A 21,979-nucleotide genomic window follows, 5' to 3' on the forward strand; every position below is an offset into this window, starting at 1 on the left:
TTGATGAGGAGAGAATTATTCTCACAATTACAAACTAAACTTTAATTCAATCTGGGAGCAAAAGCAAATCTGATATAGTCTAATGGAATTGCTTGACTTGGTCAGCATCCAAAAATCCATGGCTCAGTATTAGCCGCCTACATATTGGCACTTTCAGTGCCCACAGTGACGAGTCTATTTTTTCACTGGTGTATATGTGTAGTGTTGAATGTACAATCTGGAACCATTGTAGCAACCAGTTCCTTATGCAACATTTATTAACAGGACATGGTCAAATCTGTCCAAAGTGAGAATACCCAGCACTGTACTGTGAAATATTTAAACAGAAGTAATGAAACTGGGCCTTCCAGGCATATTAAGGCTGCCAAAGTAAAGATTTAGCATTTATTCAACATTTAATCATGCTGCTAATTACAAAGCAATTACTTCATATAGACATATTACAGGAAGAGAATTGAAATCTGTAAAAGACTAAAATTAATTGATTTCACGGTAGTTTTTATATCATTACGCTTGCTGCTGCTATAAAGAAGCAATAAAAATAGCCCAGTTGTTAGCTGATGTTTTGTTCTGTGCCGGCCTTCTGTCAGTTTCTCAATTCAATAATGTTAAATTGCTACTTTGTGATTCCAGCTATGCAGATAGTCCATTTCTTAAAAAGAAAAACAAACAGAAACTTTCTTGATCTTACAAGTGATTTAAATGAAAAAAAAAAAAAATGTTTTCCCCTGTCCTACTTTCTTTGCCTGTCATAGAATGTTGGGTTTAAAAGGGCTGTGAAAGACTAAAGGCTCAAGATTCTTCTAACTGTATCTACTGTGTGACTTTTCAAAACATGGGAGGAAAATGATTTGGGCACAGAGCAAAGGTAGTTCATGAATAACTATAAGTTTAGCCTGCTCTGTCCTAGAAGTTACAAAGATCACAGAGCTTACCACAGCTTTTAAAGTTAAGGAACAGGTACCTCTGTCTCCCTATCTGTAGGATTTACAGGCAGCAGTAGAAAGCAAACTCTTCATAATCAATTATGTGTCCTAAGAATGCAGTAGGGAGAGGTAGGGTAAGGAAAGTCAGGACCCTAAGTATTTGATAAAATAAGCATTCATATAAAAATAATTTAGAAGGTAATTAATACACATATTAACTACTTTACTTTTTTTTTTCTTTTAGAGACACGAGTCCCACTGTTTTGCCCAGGCTGGAGTGCAGTGGCGTGATCACAGCTCACCTGTAGCCTTGAATTCCTGGCAATCTCCTACTTTAGCCCCCTAAGTAGCTAGGACTGTAGGCACACGCCACCACACCCAGCTAATTTTTGTATTTTTTGTAGGGATGGGATCTCGCTGTTTTGCTAGGCTGGTCCTGAACTACTGGGCTCAAGCAATCCTCCTGCCTCAGCTTCCCAAAGCACCAGGATTACAAGTGTGAGCCACTGTGCTCAGCCCAATATGAACTACTTTAAAATATTACACTTCTTTAGTTTACTAGGTCTGTCCGGGCAAAGCACCACAAACTGGGTGGCTTAAAACAACAGAAATTCATTATTTCACAGTTCTGCAGGCTGGAAGTCCAAGATGAAACCATCAGGGTGTCAGTAGGGTCATGCTCCCTCTTAAACCTATAGAAGAGTGAGTCCTTGCCTCTTAGTTTCTGGCTGTTTGCTGGCAAACTTTGACATTCCTTGGTTTACAGCTGTGGATCCCCAGTCTCTGCCTTCATTGCCACGTGGCGTTTTTGCTGTGTGTCCTTGTCTTCACATCACTTTCCCTCTTCTTTAAGGATACCAGTCATATTGGATTAGGGGCCTAGCCTACTCCAGTATGACACCATCTAAACTAACTGCATCTGCAGTGACCCTATTTTCAAAAAAAGGCCACATTCTGAGGTTCTGGGGATTGGGATTCAACATCTCTGTTTTTGAGTCCACAGTCCATAGCTAACAAGCACTTTGACTCAGATCATGGGATGGACTCACGGTAAGTGATGTAGGCATTTTGTGCATATTAACTCATTTCATCTTTTTAACAATCACATGAAGCAAGGATGCCGACACTACTCTCAAAGGAAGACACAGAGACTAGAAAAGTAACATGTGTGGAGCTGGATTTTAATCTCAATCTCTTGACTCCAAAGCCTGTGTTTATTGTCATATTCTGAAGAGCTGCCTTCTCAGGGATCCTGTTTTCCCATCCTCGTTTTTTTGTTGTTGTTCTTTTTGAAAAATCTAGAGATAATTTCCTGAGTTCTCCAAAACCATATCTACCTTTCCCACAATAATATTAATCTGCCCTGCTAGCTTTTAGAATTACTTTTACTTTATATCTTCTACAATTATGTGGTCCAAGAATCTGATCTGGAAATGACACATATTTTTAATGAGAAGTAACTAAAATGGGTAAAGTACAAAACAAATTGGTATCACCTAAAAAAGCTTATGTGTTCATTCAACAATCATTTTCCAGTAACCCCTCTATGGCTAGCATTCTACTAGGCCCTGTCTAGCAAATTTGCCATCAAAAGCTCTTAATTTCCAAAAAGTTTCATTCAGCTTTTTCTTTAGAGAACATGGTGGGACTCATGGCACTTCATATAGGGCTAAACATTTTTTGTTTAAGTTATTTTCTATGTAAACTCTTCAGTTATATTTGAATACAGTAAGTAAGGAGAGCAATGGTGTACTCCGATACTTGAAAAGAGGAGCTCTATTCTGATGAAAACCTTTGTTTGCTTCATCCTAAGAGTTTAGGCAAAAAGAATTCTTAAGTATTTCCTTCTGGATTCAAATTATGTGAAATTTATGAGTCCATACACCTGTTTCACATAGCCTTTGTTCTCTCCGGTATAGCAAGAGAAGTCCAATAAATGAAGAACGGTCTGAATATATTTTGTGATGTACTCTGGTTGTTTCATTGAACACTTGCAGACTAGTCACTGTGTTAAGTGCAGTACCTACCAGGATGAATAAAACATAACTTTGGACTTCAAGAGTTTGAGTCACCTCTGAGAACACTAGGATGAGCGACTAGAGGAACGAAACACTGTGGCTTAGAGCAAGCCACAGCTACCTGTATCTTTGCAGTTACCAAGCCGCAGCTGACATGCCTGCTGGATCCTCTGAGCCTGTGAGTGGTGGCAGGGCAGAGCCATAATAAGGCTGGAGTCTTTTAAATGTACTCTTCATGATGAGACTCTGGTGCTTTTAAAAATATACAGATATTCCCAGACCCCATCCCAGACTTACTTAATCAGAATCTCCATGAGGCATGAGAATGTGCCTTCTTAAAAAGATCTCCAGATGAATGAACAACTAAGTTTGGAGATCTTGGACTGTGCTGCCTAGTGTGGTAGCCACTGGTTACATCTGGCTATTTAAATGTAATTCCAGTAAATTGAAATAAAATGTAAAAATTCCGTTTCTCATTCCCACCAGCTACATTTCTTATGCTCAGTAGCCACTCAGGAGCTGCTATGCTGGAGAGTGCAGACAGAGTATTTCTGCCCTTGCAGGAAATTGGATTAGATAGTGCTGATAGAGCAAACACAGGTTGGCAACTCTCAATCCTCCTTCCCAGAGATCCACGTATCTCTGTATTACTCCCTTTGACATGTACCTTTTATTTTTTTTTAGAGTCACTTGTGTACTTGTCTTATTTATACCCCTTAAGATTAGAAGCTTTATAAGGGCAGGGTCAGACCTCCCTGACCCTGTGACACAGTAAACACTCAATGTATTTTTTAAAATTAAATTAGTGTGATTCAATTTGTACCTATTGGATCTCTTTTGCATTTTTACAGACACTAGATTTCATCAGAGCCTTGAGAAAAGGATGGATCACAGAGCAGGTTTTTCTCAATCACAAATTGTAGGATGGATTTGTGCTAAATTACAAGGTTTTCTTAAGCACAAAATGCAGCAGAGACCCACCAGGGCTGTGAGTATTTGCAAGCCTAAACTTGTTGTTGTATTTGTATACCTGGAAAGCACATTTGAATTGATTCAGATAGCCGTTTGATTTATTTATTGAGTACCCACTATGTAGATGCCAGACTCAGTGCCTGACCTTGGAATGACTCAGAGTGAACAAGACAGAAACAGGTTCCTCGTTCCATGAGATGGACACTCTTATACTGGCATACTAAAATATTGGCAAGGACTCTCCATGTCCAGACGGATTGGGATAAAAAAGGGACATGATTTGGGTTCTGGCATCAGATGCCTTTATTCACATAGAACCTCAACCACTCTACTGTACTGGTTCCAAGACCTTGGGTAGTTGATTTTATTTTTCTGAGTCTCCATTCCACTACCCATAAAAATAAGAACATGATAGTATTCACCTCATAGGCTTGTGAGCATTCCATGAAATAGTTTATGTAAAGGATTCAATGCAGTACATGTTACATAATAAGAGCTTAATAAGTACTAACTGCTGTTACTCTTACAACTCCTACTCAGTCAAAACTTCCCTGTAATTAACATTAAGATGTAAAAAATGAGGTGTATGCAAGGTTAGAAAAGAATTCATTATTTGGAAAGGGTGTTTCCTGTCTTTCTTGAGCTAGCAGTTTAATTTCCTTAGCTTATTATTTACATCCTTGCATCTCGAATGACTGAAATGGATATATAAATGTTTTGGTAGATGCTTATCTCTTGTTTTATTTTTTGTATTTCTTTGGTGAAGGATTTAACTTGTTTGAAACACTTTTTTCCAAGACAATTAAGAACATGGAAATACTTCAGGTATCATTCAACCCATCTTAGTGTAGAGAGATAACAAAGGAGAATTCTTTAAAGAAGCTCAGCATTAAACTGCAGAGCTGAAATCCTAATAACTAGAATGCAAATATTTAGTTAGCATTTATCTCATTATAATAAATGTGTGAGTTTTTTCTTAACTTCAAAAATGACATGGCCTTTGAAAATACATACTAGAAATGAGCTGGGAAGAGAATGATTGGATTTTGAAGGCAGCCACTTGAAAATACATACTGGAATTGAGCTGGGAAAGGAAGGATTGCATTTTGAAGGCAGCCACTCCATACTGGGGAGTTTGCAACTTGAGCCTTCCTGAGTCCTTCCTACTCTTGTCTGTGGGAGAACACTTGCTTATGCACCTGTATATAATAGTGAAATTAATTTCAAATCCAGAACCTGCTTCATTCTCACTTCAAATTCAATGAAAACTGTCTTTGCTTCAAACTTTTTCTAGTATTCTAGAAATCTACTCTAGAATCCTTACCCAATGGATAGAGAGTGTTTCTGTGGCACCCAGGTTGTTCAGTGAACAGATGAACTACCCCAGGTTCTTCACTGTGATTGGTTGGGCTCAAATCATTTGGGGAAAATCTGTTGCCTTCAAGAGCTATAAATGCTCCCAGGAAGCCAGTCTATATTGTTGATACTTTATTTCATTCAAAATTGGGGGTTCTTTAGGATGCTTGTGTGGCATGTGGGAGGTGATACTTAGAGCAAAGGCTTTGAAACCAAGATGATTCCATTTGATTCCTTCCTTCGCCACTTTCTAGGTGTGTATCTTGAGCAGGTTATTTAACATCTCTATCCATCTATTTCCTAAGTGCAAAAAGGGGACAATAATAGTACCTAGCTCCTGAGGATGTTGTTAAAAAAAAAAAAGTAAAAAACCAAAGAAGTTCAGGTTAAAAACAGGAGGAAAAGTTCCAGATAATTTCCAGATAAAATTAATATATTTCCAGGAATTACATTATTTATTACATTAATTACATTAATTTTATGTGGAAATTATCTGAAACTTTTTCTCCTGTTTTTAACCTGAACTTCTTTGGTTTTTCTGAATCTACTATACACTTCTGAAATACATTAATTTTCTTATTGGAAGAGTAAATATTAACTTAGGTTTTCAGCACCTGACCCTAATTGTGTAAGTTGACACCAAAGAAAATTTGTTGAGATCCTGTTGTGATCCACTGCTTGAGACATGTTCTCTCATTTAATCTTCAGAACAACCAAATGAAGTAGGTATAACTATGCCCTTCAAAAAGAGGGGTAAGCCAGAGCCTAGAGAGGTGGAATCATATGTCCCAGGTGGCATAGGTAGTGTCAGCATATGGACCCAGCTCTGTCTGCCTTTAATTTTTTTTAAAGCTAAACACAGCTTCTCTTTAAAATCTGAGATCAGCCGGGCGCAGTGGCTCAAGCCTGTAATCCCAGCACTTTGGGAGGCCGAGGCGGGTGGATCACGAGGTCAAGAGATCGAGACCATCCTGGTCAACACGGTGAAACCCCATCTCTACTAAAAATACAAAAAAAAATTAGCTGGGCATGGTGGTGCGTGCCTGTAATACCAGCTACTCAGGAGGCTGAGGCAGGAGAATTGCCTGAACCCAGGAGGCGGAGGTTGCGGTTGAGCCAAGATCGCGCCATTGCACTCCAGCCTGGGTAACAAGAGTGAAACTCCGTCCCAAAAAAAAAAAAAAGAAAAAAAAAAAAATCTGGGATCAATTATTTTGCTCCCAATCAAGAAGTGCTGCTTACATGGTGTGTTTAAGAATAGAAACTTGAACAAAGCATCAAATACCCAATATCTTGGAACTGGAGCCCTAATTTCAGCCCAACCTCATCATTTAGAGGCAGGAAAGGTGACTGACTAACAGGCACTGAGCTGAAGGCAAGACCAGAGGTAAGAACTTGGGTCCCCTAACTCTTGGTGCAGTGCTCCAGCCCCTGTACCATGCTGCTTCTCAAACTGCCTGAGAACCAGATAGGACTCAGAGCCAGACAGCATTCAGGCATGGTCCCTATGTCCATGACTTACTAGCTCACTTGGAACAAATGAGTTGACTTCTTTGTAAAGAATAGGGATGACCATACCATATTACTTTACAAAGTCAAGTATAGTGATTTAAATCACTGTGGTAATTAGTACATAGTTGTTTTTTTTTTAAAGTAAGCTTACTAGTATAGTTAGTTTTGTTCATATTATTCATGAGGGCTTTCCTATCTTGAATGTCCAACTCCAACTCCTAGTTATTTAAAAAATCTACTATACACTTCTTTCGATTTTTTTTTTTTTTGAGATGGAGTCTCACCCTGTTGTCCAGGCTGGAGTGCAGTGGCATGATCTTGGCTCACTGCAACCTCCACCCGCTAGGTTCAAGCGATTCTCCTGCCTCAGCCTCCTGAGTCACTGGGACTACAGGCACACGCCACCATGCCCAGCTAGTTTTTTGTATCTTTAGTAGAGACAGGATTTCACCATGTTGGCCAGGCTGGACTCAAACTCCTGACCTTATGGTCCACCCCCCTCAGTCTCCCAGAGTGCTAGGATTACAGGTGTGAGCCACCGCATCCAGCCTCATTTGAATTTGTGTGCCCTCACAGACTCTGCAGCACATGTTCTATCACCAATTAAGAAAAGTTTAACTTATGCATTTTACAAATTATACATGTAATTTGGCTGTGCATATACAGCACACATCAACATTATGATCAATTTACTGCCATGTTAAAAAAAATCAATGAACATTATTTGACTGACCTGACTAATATTTTGGAATAAGTTTGCCATCAGTGTGATTGATTAAGCTAGCTACACAACACCCCCCCAACTACCTAAAGCAAAAGTCAAAATAGAGGTTATTAAAGAAAACCAGCCACTGAACGATCCCTAAATTGAATGACATTTTCCTATGCTACTTATAAATGGTTGATTAATGGAGCACTAAAGACTAATGTCATTCAAAGAGTTGTAGACCCTGCCCTCGTGGTAAAGAATCTGAACTTAACCCTAGACAAAGTGAAGCGATGTAGGGTTGTCTATCTAGAGTACAGGACAGGATGCTTGGAGGCTGGAGCTTGGCCTCCAAATATACAACCTCACCTCCTGAGGTGTCCTCTGCAAAATGAGAGTTTATTGTAGATGTGTCAAGTGATCTCTAACACCATCTCTCCCTTTCAGTTTGTGCTTCTGTGAATTTCACAGGGAGGCTACCCTGTTTGCCTTTGATCAGTTGAAGTCAAGTCAGATTCTGAGGTCAGTGTTATTCCCTAGGGCCCTTTCATAGACACCCTTCCCATCCATCCCAAGACACCTTCCTGGGTTTGGATTCATGCCAGCTAGCATTGGCTTTTCATTTTTCTTTTGCTTTTTACATTTTCTGTTGTAACTCTCAAGTCCATCCAGTCCAGCCCACCCTGCTTCCCATGCCTGGCCAACCCTCCTGAAAGGGCTAAAGTGCCATCCATGCCCAGTTCCTCTTAGGAGCTGAATGAATTGTGACCCCAGTTTTTATGCTCGACTTGGAGGCCAGCTGCGCCTTTGGGCTTTTCCCAGGGATGTCGGCTGAGACTGCACCTGCAGTGCGGTGGATTCGCCCTCGCCTGACAGAGGACGGAAATGAATCAAAAGATCACTTGTATCCATGCCCTTCTTTGTACACTAGTACATTTATATCACCCAAGCACACCAGAGAATTTTTGTCTCAATTAATAGTAATAACATACAAGAACAAGGAGAAAAGCAAAATAGCATTAGGGGGAGAACAATCTCATTTTCTCTGGGAGCCAGTAAAACCACCTCAGAAGTTTAACATGACCAGATTAGGAAACACTGAATTTGGGAGCAAGGCTTTTGGGTTTTATTTTGTTCCCTTGGCAATTAACTGGGTCAATTTGGATCACTTAGGGGATCTCTAAGGTCCTGAATACCTTTTAAAGTAGGTCTTCTGAAAGAAAGGAGTGTAAAATGAATTTTTAGAAATGTAATGCTTCTTAAAAAAGCACCAAAGTAGTTTTCATCTGAGCAGAGATTCACACCATAATAAATTCAGTTTGTGATTCTAGATTTTCACATATGGAGTATTTGCCAATAATATGAAAATTTATATCTAATCCTCTAGTTATATATTCCTTTTAGCTCAGCATTATAGGTCCTATTTTTATACTTGCATAATTCAGAGGTTACAAAGTGGCCTGTAAAGGACCTCCGAAAGCCAACAGTTTCTGTTTGGCCTCCGCTGCTAAAACATGTCAGGATGCCTTTTGGAATTCATGTACTCTCCAGCCTTCTACATGACTAATACTTCTCACTGTTTTAGACTCAGCCCCCTACACCTGCCTGGACCTAGAAAGCATTAAGTTTGAGATACCTGCCACAATCAAACTCCATCCTTTGAAAACAATTTAATAACACAAGAGGAAGAAAAAAAGAAGGGAAGAAAGGAAGAGAAAGGGAGGGAGGAAGCATTGCATCTCTGAAAATGGTTGGAAGTAAAGTTTTTTTCATGACACCAAAGGAATGGGTTGATGACTTCCTGAGGTTCCGTTAGGCCTAGGAAGCTGTGACTACTTAAGGTAGGATAAATAAAATAGGATACAAAGTTACATGACCAGTTCAAGGTCATCCAGAAAGTTTGCGGTGAAGCCAAAATTAAGAATTCCTTTCCTGGCAGACATCCTTGTTCTGTTGCCTGCCCCACTGAGATGTGCGGTCACACTGCTTGCTGATGAATAATGTGGGCTTTTAGGAAGAGTTCCTTATGCAAAAGAGCCTCAGGAAGGTCTGTTATGTCCTTGCAAGGGGATATACTTTATTGTTTCCTTAATGCAGTATGGAAACTATTATAGCTCTTCCTTCCATAGGGACTCTCCATCTGTGATCACTAACATACACTACAGAGTGTTTGGCTTTGGATAATGTGTGAACCAGGAACATAATTTTGGAAAATGGCTGGAGAAAGAAATCTGAGAGTCGGAAAGGGTCAGGGGCCAGACAAAAGTCTAAGAAATTAATGTCTTTAAAAATAGTCTGTGCAAAAAAAAAAAAAAAAGTCTGTGCAGATTCAGCATTCAGAATGTATGTGTAAGGCCCTCTTTCCTTCCCAAGAGGAATAAAATGTACCCTCAATAAAGAATTTACGGTAGTTTCTCTCTTTGGCCCCACCTGTATTGGCTATCTACATTATTTAAGGTACAGAACTTTTACCTGATCACACCACAGAAGGCATCCTCTACTCATTTCAGCTATCCACATCTTACTTTCATCTTATGAAAAAGACTCAGATTCAATAGGAGACATCAATCCTGTGAATAATAGTAGCTAACATCTACTGGGGAGCCATGTGCCAGGCCCTCTGCCAAAGGCTTTACATTTAAACTTTCACTCTAATTCTCTCACAACCCTTGCTAAGCAGGTTTTATATTCTCCATTTTCTAAAAGAGGAAACTGAGACTTAGAAAGTTTTAATCACTTACCCAAGGTCACAGAGCTGAATTTGAAACCAAGTCTGTCTCTCCAGAAGCCACATTCTTAACTCTAAGCTATACTCTTGTTTCAGACAGCTGAAAGTCCTTGTTAAGTATCACAATCTGTACTGGGACTTGTAGCAGAAGGCAGAGTGGCCTTCAGGGACAGGAGGATCCTTCTGCGAGGTCATTCCACACAGAGGAGTTTGGGTCCACCTTGCCCCATGGAGTAGCTACAGGAAATGTTTGTGTTGAGGCAATCTATTTTTTAAACATGTAGGGACAGAAGGAAATTTGCTTGAACAAAAATCCCATTGCCCCATTATTCAAACCATTCCTAAAAGAAAAGAAAATTTAAATGCTGCGTTAGCCCTGGATCTATTTGGAGCCTGAGAAAGAGCTAAAAGAGTAATTTTTTAAAAATATTATCTACATGATATGAATTTGGCCAGTCTAGAAAGGATACATAAAAGCACATGCCCTCAGAAGGCATTTTTTTTCATTTGGGGATTGAAATTTTAGTTCTTTGCTGTGACTACACTATCTATGAGATGGTGATAATTTCCAGGTTGGAGGTTGTGTTTTATAATTTGTCTGGATAAGGCTTCAATTTAGCTCCAATGCAATATTTGATGTCTGGATTTCTAACACTATTAATTCCGATGATACTGGTTGAAAATGTAATGGAAATGGCAAATAATAAATATAATGACTCTTTATCAAGCATCTTCCATGCTCAAGGTCCTTAAAGAGATTATTCATTAACTCCCAATGACAAGATGAACATAAAATTTAATAGCAAATCTGACAGGTTTCCAGAGGTTCAAAAATAAGTATTTGAGGACTCACTATGTGCTGGATGTTTTTCAAGTGTATTAGTCAGGTTCTCTTAGAGGGACAAAATAGGATATATACAGACACACACACACACACACACACACACACACTCATATACATATATGTGTATATATATATACACACACACACAGATATATATATATACACACACCATATATACATACATTTTCCATTAATAAATGTGACTATTATATATATAAAGGGGAGTTTATTGAGAACTTAACGATCACAAGGTCCCACAATAGGCTGTCTGCAAGCTAAGGAGCAAGGACAGCCAGTCCGAGTCCCAAAACTAAAGAACTTGCAAGTCTGATATTTGAGGGCAGGAAGCATCCAGCACTGGAGAAAGATGTAGGATGGGACGCTAGGCCTGTCTCTCTTTTTCACATTTTTCTGCCTACTTTATATTTGCTGGAAGCTAATTAGATTGTGTCCACCAGATTAAGGGTGGGTCTGCCTTCCCAGCCCACTGACTCAAATGTTAATCTCTTTTGGCAACACCTACACAGACACACCCAGGATTAATACTTTGTATCCCTCAATCCAATCAGGTTGATACTCAGGATTAACCATCACAAGTCCACCCCTTATCAATTTGAACCCATACACATCTCCTGAGATCATACATTATGTTCAAATAAAGATAATAATGAGGTCATAATTATACCTAACATACAACTATCCTTCCTACAACTGGAAACATACCAGTCCCCAAGCCAAATACTATTATATAAAGTTAATAATACTTAAATGCTGATATGATGTCAATAAATCTTATGTCACATGACAAGGAAAAGGAAGTAAAATTGTATTTTCTTAGTATAAGTGTATGCGTGCACAAACCTGTTTTTACCAAGGAGGAAATACTCATGACAGTTACAGTCCTTGTTTCTGCAGCTGGTCACATGGTCGTAGCTGGTATTGATGACTACCTTCTTGTATTACACATTCTGTGTTCCTTTTGCCTTTAGCAAGCACCTCAGCGGGTTGTGGGTTTTTTTGTTTGTTTGCTTTTTCCTGGAGTGACTCAAACCTTCATTTCTGAAGGGTCTGGGTCATTTGTAGTCCTGTATGGATTGGGCTGTTGTAGTTTCCCACTGACCTTAATCACAGGGCATGGTAATACTAAGAGATGCCCAATGGATCTCCTGTGTTCCATGCATACTCCTCCTTACATACATTGTGGAGTAGTAGACTGATTTCATCTTGATAGTCCAGGTCAGTCACCCACCCAACACTGTAACTCCCTTCTTAGCCTGTTGACTTAAAGGTAGTAGAAGCCCAAAGTGTCCAGGTGGCAATCTTATCTTCCAGTTTAATGGAATTGTTATTGTGTGTCCTGGTGGCAGCGTTCCTCTCTCTGGAACTAAGACCTTTAGGAGAGCAGAATGTAATGTGGGAACAGGAAGCAAAAATACTGCTAGTGGATCACTAGGGGTGATGATGAGTGGCGCCACTTCTACCCCTTAATTCCTGGACCCGTGAATCCTAGCTATGGGAGAAACAGTACCATATACTGGATGCTGATTCAGAGCATACACAGCCTTCTGGAGAACTTTGCCCCAGCCCTCCAAAATATTGTTACCCAGTTGGTGTCATAATTGTGACTTCAAAAGGCCATTCCACTGTTCTGTCAATCCAGCTGCTTCAGGTTGATGGGAAATATGGTAAGGACGGGCCCGCTGCCACACTTCCTTAGCCATAAAGTCCGTGTCTTGGTCAGAGGCAATGCTGAATGGAATATTATGATGGTGGGCATTCCATGAGTCCACTGATGGTAGTCTTGGCACAAGAGTTCAGTGCAGGATAGGCAAACTCATATCCAGAGTAAGGGTCTATTCCAGTGAAGACAAACCTCTGCTCTTTCCATGATGGAAGAGTTTCAATATAATCGACTTACCACCAGATAGCTGGCTGATCATCCCAAGGAATGGTGCCTTATCGAGGGCCCAGTGTTGGTCTCTGCTGCTGGCAAATTGGGCACTCAGCAGTGCTGGAGTCAGGTCAGCCTTGATGAGCAAAAGTCCATGTTGCTGAGTCCATGTATAAGCTCCATTCCTGCCACCATGGCCACTTCGTTCATGGGGCTCACTGAGTGACAAAAGCATGGCTGGGGAAAGCAGCTGAGTGATGTCCACAGAACGGGTCATCCTATCCACTTGATTATTAAAATGCTCTGCTGAGGTCACCCATTGGTGAGCACTCACATGGGATACAAATATCTAATGATCTTTTTCAAGATGACTTTGGCAATTTAAAATCCCTTGATTTCATATGAGTTTTAGAATTTTTTTTCTGTAGAAATTACCATTGAGATTTTGATAGAGATTGCATTCATTCTATAGATTGTTTTGGGTATTATAGACATTATAACAATATTAAGTTTTCCAGTCTATAAACATGGGATGTTTCACCATTTTTTTTATATCATCCTTGATTTATTTTGGTTATTTTCTATAATTTTCATTGTACAAGTCTTTTGCCTTCTCAGTTAAGTTTATTCCTAAGCAGTGTATTATTTCTGATACCTTTGTAAATATTGTTTTCTTAATTTCCTTTTCAGATTAGTTATTCTTAGTTTATGGAAATACAACTCATTGGTGTGTTAATTTTGTATCCTGCAAATTTGCTGACATCATTTATTAGTTTTAGCAGTTTCTTTGGTGGAATCTTTAGGATTTTCTATATATAAGATTATGTAATCTGGGAACACATAATTTTATTTCTTTTCCATTTGAATGCCTTTTATTTATTTTTCTTGTCTTATTGCTGTGACTAGGGCTTCCAGTACTATGTTGAATAGAAATGGCAATAATAGGCATTCTTTGCTTGTTACCATTCTTAGAGGAGAAACTTCAGTTTTACACTATTGAGTATGATTTTAACTGGGCTTTTGATACGTGACTTTTATTATGTGTGGGCACTTTCCTTCTATTCCTCATTTGTTGAGTGTTTTTATCATGAAAAAGTATTGAATTTTTTCAAATAGCTTTGTGCATCAATTGAGATGATCATGTGTTTTTACTTCTTCATTCTGTTAATGTGGTATATTATACTGATTGGTTTTCACATATGGAACCTTCCTCGCATTTCCAGTATAAATCCAACTTGCTCATAACATATCATCTTTACTTTTGAACTTGTTTTGCTACATTTTGTTGGGAAGTTTTGCATCAATATGCATTAGTAATATTGGTCTGTATTTTCTTGTGATAATAGATTTACTTGTAAACACTCTTAGTGAGTAGCTCCTGGGAAATGCCCTACATTGTAAATATTTAAACTGGTTTAAGGACTCTATGAAGTTGTTTTGTGTATAACGTTCAAAAATTTGTCGGTGAAACTTGAGAATTCAGAATAAAATACAAATAGAAATATCTTAAACACCTCCTTTTGTGCTAAAGAAGTTTCCTTCCTTGCTGCTAAAGGAATGTGTCATAGAATGTGGAGTGGAAATTCTTATACATACATTCTTACAGAATGCAGGAGAAAAAAAAAGTCTTTTCTCTGTGTTTGATCCGCTATCTAACATTCTGGGTTTCTGTGGTTGGTTGGTTGGTTGGTTGGAAAAGGTATGTATGTATGTCAAAGAAAAAATTGAACATTTCAACACAATTATCTCAAATCATATAATTTAAACTAAAATGTGGGTATTAGCTATAATAATGTTCAAACTATAGCCCCATAAAGGCAATTTCTTAATACTAATAGATTGTTTTGGAAGTCTCTCATACAACTTTGATATATATTTTACTTCTCGGTACATTTCCTTACGTTCAATCAAAACATAAAAACTAGTTGAAATTCTATCTCAGTTTTGAAAGGTAAGTTTATTCTTTTGGTTTTCTACTTTGAGTTATGATTGAGAAATAACCTGTGGCATAAGTTTTCTTAACAGTTTATTGTGGCCACTGCACCTGTTTCAGGATTACTCTAAACAGAAACAAGAGTGAAATAAATTTGCGGTGTTAATAATAAAAATGTTATTCTCTGCAGTATGTTTTCTTTCTTTCTTTCTTTTCTTTTCCTTTTTTTTTTTTTTTGAGACTGAATCTCACTCTGTCACCCAGGCTGCAGTACAGTGGCGTAATCTTGGCTCACTGCAACCTCCGTCTCCTGGGTTCAAGTGATTTTTCTGTCTCAGCCTCCTCAGTAGCTGGGATTACAGGCATGCGCCACCATGCCCAGCTAATTTTTGTATTTTTAGTAGAGACAGGGTTTCACCATTTGATCAGGCTAGTCTTGAACTCCTGACCTTGTGATCTGCCCACCTCTACCTTCCAAAGTGCTGGGATTTCAGGCATGAGCCACTGTGCCTGGCCAGTATGTTTTCATTTTATAGAATTTCCAGTTAAAAGCCAGAGTCAGCTATTTTTATAATATTGAAAAGTTTTGCAAATACAAGCATGTCACTTAATGATAGAGATATGATCTGGGAGCTGTGTCATTAGGTGATTCAATCATTGTGTGAATGTCATAGAGTGTACTTACATAAATTTAGGTGGTATGTAGCCTATATGATATATGTAGCCTATATCATATACATTATTGCTCCTCAGCTGGAAACCTGTATAGCATGTTACTTTCCTGAAGGCAATATGAAATTATAACACAATGTCAAGTATTTGTGAATTGAAACATAAAAATATAGTAAAAATATGGTACTATTAATATAATCATATGGGACTACCATTGTATATGTGACCCACCAATGGCCAAAATTTCCCTATGGTGGCACAAGACTACATAATAAACCGTAAAGTAACCAGACTTGGAGATGGGGAAGAGGAAGAATGCCAAATGTTATAGTACTGGCTACTTATATTCTTATACTTCTTAGTCACAAAGATAACTGTTTTACAACGTGAAAAGGTTACTAATAGCAGCTAGCATGAATTCAGAGCTTGCTATGTGTTGAGCACTGGATTTAAACACATACACTCTATTTTATTAGCTCCTTATAGTAATCTTAGAAAGTTAAAGAAAACACTAGTCACTGAAGTTCCTTCAGTTCTCAAGACTCAAGTGCACTATAGCAAGACAAACAGCAGAAAACACATAACTCTGCTTTGAATACTTCAGCAAGTAAATGGCCGAGTTTGGGAAACCAAGACTAACACTGGATCCATAATGGCTTTTTACACCTGATTGCAATGCAGAAAAATAGAACCATTAACTACTAATATTGTCTTTATAAGCAGGTGAGTAGTACATATCTGACCTCAGAGGATTTTATTGAAACCAATTGATGATGGTTAATAAAAACCAGTTTCCTTAGCTTTCGTGCTTTCACTTGTCCTCTGACAACCACTATTTAGATAAAACCCAAATGGATTAGAGATATAATATGATGAATAACAAACATTAATTTTTGTGAGCATATAATGTGAGTTAGCTACTACACTAAGAACTTTACCTAGATTCCTTTTATTTTCTCAATAATCCTGTGAGAGCTCTATTTGTATGAGCAACCCCATTTTGTAGCTGAAGACACTTGAGGCTTCAAGAGGTTATATAAACATGTTCACGGACAACAGCCGTTAAGCAATGCCTGACATACTCATGTGATTAATGGAATCATCTATGTGAGATACAAGTACATCTATTGTGTATGTTTGTGTTTTTAATGGAGACCAGTGGTATGACAGAATGAAGTCCTTTTGTTATTCAGTCAAGATCTGATGTGGCTATTCAAATACAGGAAAAAGTGATGTTTTCCTGTTTTAGTTATGTTAAATTAACTTTAAAAATAATAGCTTTGTCAAGATATAATTCACATAACAATTTGCTCATTAAATTGTTTGAGTCAACAGCTTTTAGAATATTCACAGAATTGTGCAGCCATCACCACAATCTTTAGAATGTTTTCATCATCTCAAAAAGGTACTTTGTAGCCTTTAGCACCCCTCCCACTGTGCCCCGCATCCTCTGGCCATAGGCAACTGCTAAATTACTTTTTGTCGCTACAGGTTGTTCTATTTTGGATACTTTATATATGGAATAATACAATATGTCATCTTTTATTACTGGCATCTTTCAAGCATGTTTTTTATGTTTTCATCCACCTTGTAGAATATTAAATTACCTTTTTGAATAAGAATAATTGAGTTAGAAAAGCATTGGCTGAATATATCTATAGAATGTACCTTTTAGAAAGAATTCCTGGAGACAATTGAGGTATTAACTAAAATGTAAATAACTAAAAATTAGCTTTGAGTATTAAAACACCTTTAATGTTTTGCTTTTCCTAGGCATAAACGTTTTAAGTTTTTGGAGCTATAAATATATTTTATATCTAAAGATAGAGTTTCTAAAGACATCTTTATTTTTAAAGAAATGGCATCCGTAGGCTTTTAGTATTCATAGTAAGTGTGTATGAGTATGTGCATTTGTGTGTGTGAGCGCATGTTTAGTGACTGTACGTGTGCATACATAGAAATGTACACAGTCATATATGACTAATAGTATGCGTGGAGTCTCAATTGTAAAAGTGAAGGAGTTCTAAAACTAGGTTTAGTATAATAAGTGGGATACAGTAAGAATGTTCTACAATTTAAATGCCTGTTTGGTTATTTTGAATGAATTTTGAATGTTTCTGATCCTAGATTTGCGAGTGACTGTGCCTTTTTAGTAAACAAAAGAAAGGCTATCATGTAGAAAGTTTATGGAATAAGCATAACATCTGTCCTAATCTAATTTTCAGGCACATCTCCAGACTTCGATTTGGCTGAAGTGACTCATGCCACGGCCCTGTACACATGCCTGGAATTGAGAGACATAGTTAAAAGACTCCACATTGCTTTCTGCCTTTGAAAACTCCCCAAAACCATCCCTTTGGACTGGAATTCTACACAGCTCAACCAAGACTTTGCTTGAATGTTTACATTTTCTGCTCGCTGCCCTACATATCACAATATAGTGTTCACATTTTGTTAAAACTTAGGGGTGTCGGGAATTTAGCTTGCTCAGCAAGCCAGCATGGCTAGGATGAGCTTTATTGTAGCAGCTTGCCCATTGGTGCTAGGCCTGCTAATGACTTCATTAACTGTGTCTTCCATACAGAATAGTGAGTGTCCACAACTTTGCGTATGTGAAATTCGTCCCTGGTTTACCCCACAGTCAACTTACAGAGAAGCCACTACTGTTGATTGCAATGACCTCCGCTTAACAAGGATTCCCAGTAACCTCTCTAGTGACACACAAGTGCTTCTCTTACAGAGCAATAACATTGCAAAGACTGTGGATGAGCTGCAGCAGCTTTTCAACTTGACTGAGCTAGATTTCTCCCAAAACAACTTTACTAACATTAAGGAGGTCGGGCTGGCAAACCTAACCCAGCTCACAACTCTGCATTTGGAGGAAAATCAGATTACAGAGATGACTGATTACTGTCTACAAGACCTCAGCAACCTTCAAGAACTCTACATCAACCACAACCAAATTAGCACTATTTCTGCTAATGCTTTTGCAGGCTTAAAAAATCTTTTAAGGCTCCACCTGAACTCCAACAAATTGAAAGTTATTGATAGTCGCTGGTTTGATTCTACGCCCAATCTGGAAATTCTCATGATTGGAGAAAACCCTGTGATTGGAATCCTGGATATGAACTTCAAACCCCTTGCAAATTTGAGAAGCTTAGTTTTGGCAGGAATGTATCTCACTGATATTCCTGGAAATGCTTTAGTGGGCCTGGATAGCCTTGAGAGCCTATCTTTTTACGATAACAAACTGGTAAAAGTCCCTCAACTTGCCCTGCAAAAAGTTCCAAATTTGAAATTCTTAGATCTCAACAAAAACCCCATTCACAAAATCCAAGAAGGAGACTTCAAAAATATGCTTCGGCTAAAAGAGCTGGGAATCAACAATATGGGAGAACTCGTTTCTGTCGATCGCTATGCTCTGGATAACTTGCCTGAACTCACAAAGCTGGAAGCCACCAATAACCCTAAACTCTCTTACATCCACCGCTTGGCTTTCCGAAGCGTCCCTGCTCTGGAAAGCTTGATGTTGAACAACAATGCTTTGAATGCCATTTACCAAAAGACAGTCGAATCCCTCCCCAATCTGCGTGAGATCAGTATCCACAGCAATCCCTTGAGGTGTGACTGTGTGATCCACTGGATTAACTCCAACAAAACCAACATCCGCTTCATGGAGCCCCTATCCATGTTCTGTGCCATGCCGCCCGAATATAAAGGGCATCAGGTGAAGGAAGTTTTAATCCAGGATTCGAGTGAACAGTGCCTCCCAATGATATCTCACGACACCTTCCCAAATCGTTTAAACATGGATATCGGCACAACAGTTTTTCTAGACTGTCGGGCCATGGCTGAGCCAGAACCTGAAATTTACTGGGTCACACCCATTGGAAATAAGATAACTGTGGAAACCCTTTCAGATAAATACAAGCTAAGTAGCGAAGGTACCTTGGAAATATCTAACATACAAATTGAAGACTCAGGAAGATATACCTGTGTTGCCCAGAATGTCCAAGGGGCAGACACTAGGGTGGCAACAATTAAGGTTAATGGGACCCTTCTGGATGGTACCCAGGTGCTAAAAATATATGTCAAGCAGACAGAATCCCATTCCATCTTAGTTTCCTGGAAAGTTAATTCTAATGTCATGACGTCAAACTTAAAATGGTCATCTGCCACCATGAAGATTGATAACCCCCACATAACATATACTGCCAGGGTCCCAGTAGATGTCCACGAATACAACCTAACACATCTACAGCCTTCCACAGATTATGAAGTATGTCTCACAGTGTCCAATATTCATCAGCAGACTCAAAAGTCATGTGTAAATGTCACAACCAAAAATGCCGCCTTCGCACTGGACATCTCTGATCAAGAAACCAGTACAGCCCTTGCTGCAGTAATGGGGTCCATGTTTGCTGTCATTAGCCTTGCGTCCATTGCTGTGTACTTTGTCAAAAGATTTAAGAGAAAAAACTACCATCACTCATTAAAAAAGTATATGCAAAAAACCTCTTCAATCCCACTAAATGAGCTGTACCCACCACTCATTAACCTCTGGGAAGGTGACAGCGAGAAAGACAAAGATGGTTCTGCAGACACCAAGCCAACCCAGGTTGACACATCCAGAAGCTATTACATGTGGTAACTCAGAGGATATTTTGCTTCTGGTAGTAAGGAGCACAAAGACGTTTTTGCTTTATTCTGCAAAAGTAACAAGTTGAAGACTTTTGTATTTTTGACTTTGCTAGTTTGTGGCAGAGTGGAGAGGACGGGTGGATATTTCAAATTCTTTTAGTATAGCGTATCGCAAGGGTTTGACACAGCTGGCAGCAACTCTAGGCTTCCAGTTGGTGTTTGGTTTTTATTCTTATCATTATTATGATTATTATTATATTATTATTTTATTTTAGTTGTTGTGCTAAACTCAATAATGCTGTTCTAACTACAGTGCTCAATAAAATGATTAATGACAGGTTGGGGTTCCCCTGTGCTTTTACCAGTAGCATGACCCCTTCTGAAGCCATCAGTAGAAAGTACCTTGTCCTGCAAAAAGCTAACATACAGTTTTGAAGCAGCATTGAAACTTTTGTAGCAATCTGGTCTACAGACTCTTAACTCAAGAAGCTAAGGCTAGACTTGTTACCTTCATTGAATGATGTTAGTTGACTGTACTGTAATGTTGTATCAACTGAATTGAATGTTTGCCTTTAAACAATGAATTTCCTTTTTCTTTCCTTTTTTATGTAATAGTTAAAGAGGCTTAGAACAAGCTAACAGGCAATAGAAATATGTATATCAGATTTTTTAATGTAACAAACTACATGTTAATTGTTATCTTATTCTTTTTATCTTTAGTAGACACTTTTAAAAGAAAAGACAATTTTGTTGTGTTTAACTCACCAACTCATGGTGTATAATGAAGACAGAACTATAATAAATTAGTTTTGTTCTGGTTTTTTAGAACACTTGCAATAATGTATCATTTATAGTTCTTGCTAGTTGCAGTGGTAATATTTTTCACATCCATAAAAACCACCCCCAAAATAAATCAGATGTAGCATGTTGCTTTTTAAAGCTAGGCCCTAAAAAGTTTTAATTCTTTTTCTAAGGGAAGAAATGTCTATTTTAATTAAGATATTTTAATCAACAGGATTTCTGTATTTTAAATAGTACTGACTAGCACCTAATGGGCAGTGGGAGGGTAGTTCACATGAAGAAGAAAAGGTATATTGTTATATCCCATGTGTAAAGGTAAATATATATACACATATATTTACCAATACATTTATATACACACACATCCCAACTTGTCACATACACATAATGTGTGTGTGTGTATATATATATGACTCTATTGGGTATATAGTTCTTTTTCCATAAGAGTTTTGTTAAAACCTGATTTTCCTTTGTAGTATCCACATTTTTCATCAAAGTACAAAAGCATCTATGGAGTGTCCCAAAATGTATTACATGTTATTTCTTTTTAACAGTTGTCTATATGCTTCGACCCATTATTAGTCTATATTTGTGTGGCAATATCTGCTGAGACAAGTAAATGATTCATAGAAAACAAAGCTTCTGTACAGTTGACACTTTTCATCCAAATATATATAGACAGTTTTGGAGAATTGTTTCAAGATTACAGAGGAAACGTGTGTAACATTTAGAGCAGATGGAACTAGGTTTAGGTAGAAGGCCAGTTCCACAAAGGGTAGAGGAATGGGATTTTAAAGTATAGGTAAAGAAGAACCCATTTGAAAATTTAGATTGATAAGTCAAAGAAATAAAGAAAGGTTCTTTCAAACACACCATTCCATCAGACAGGTGCCTGACAAGCAAAAGCAAAGAAAAATTGGCAGAAAGAAAATCCAGGTAATGTAGGCTGATGGATTTTTTCCTTTGGCAATATCCTGGT

General features: G+C 38.2%; 1 protein-coding gene across 5 annotated transcripts in view; it reads left to right on the plus strand.

Annotated features, from left to right (window-relative positions):
* The window catches only part of LRRN1 (leucine rich repeat neuronal 1), a 39,599-nt gene extending 17,961 nt beyond the window's left edge, over positions 1-21,638 (plus strand). For 2 of the 5 annotated variants that reach the window (XM_032290523.1, XM_032290525.1), the window contains 2 exons: positions 1,930-1,976; positions 17,784-21,550. In XM_032290523.1, the coding sequence (XP_032146414.1) occupies positions 18,059-20,209 (2,151 nt within the window). In that variant the 5' untranslated portion in view covers positions 1,930-1,976; positions 17,784-18,058 and the 3' untranslated portion in view covers positions 20,210-21,550. Of the gene's footprint in view, positions 1-1,442; positions 1,977-17,783 lie in introns of those variants that run through there. The other 3 variants (XM_032290522.1, XM_032290526.1, XM_032290524.1) reach the window with 2 other exon arrangements.
* The last annotated feature ends 341 nt before the right edge of the window (positions 21,639-21,979 follow it).

Source organism: Sapajus apella, unplaced genomic scaffold, assembly GCF_009761245.1.
Source record: "Sapajus apella isolate SASKATOON/1434 unplaced genomic scaffold, GSC_monkey_1.0 scaffold23, whole genome shotgun sequence".
In the NCBI taxonomy this organism is placed as follows: Eukaryota; Metazoa; Chordata; class Mammalia; order Primates; family Cebidae; genus Sapajus; species Sapajus apella.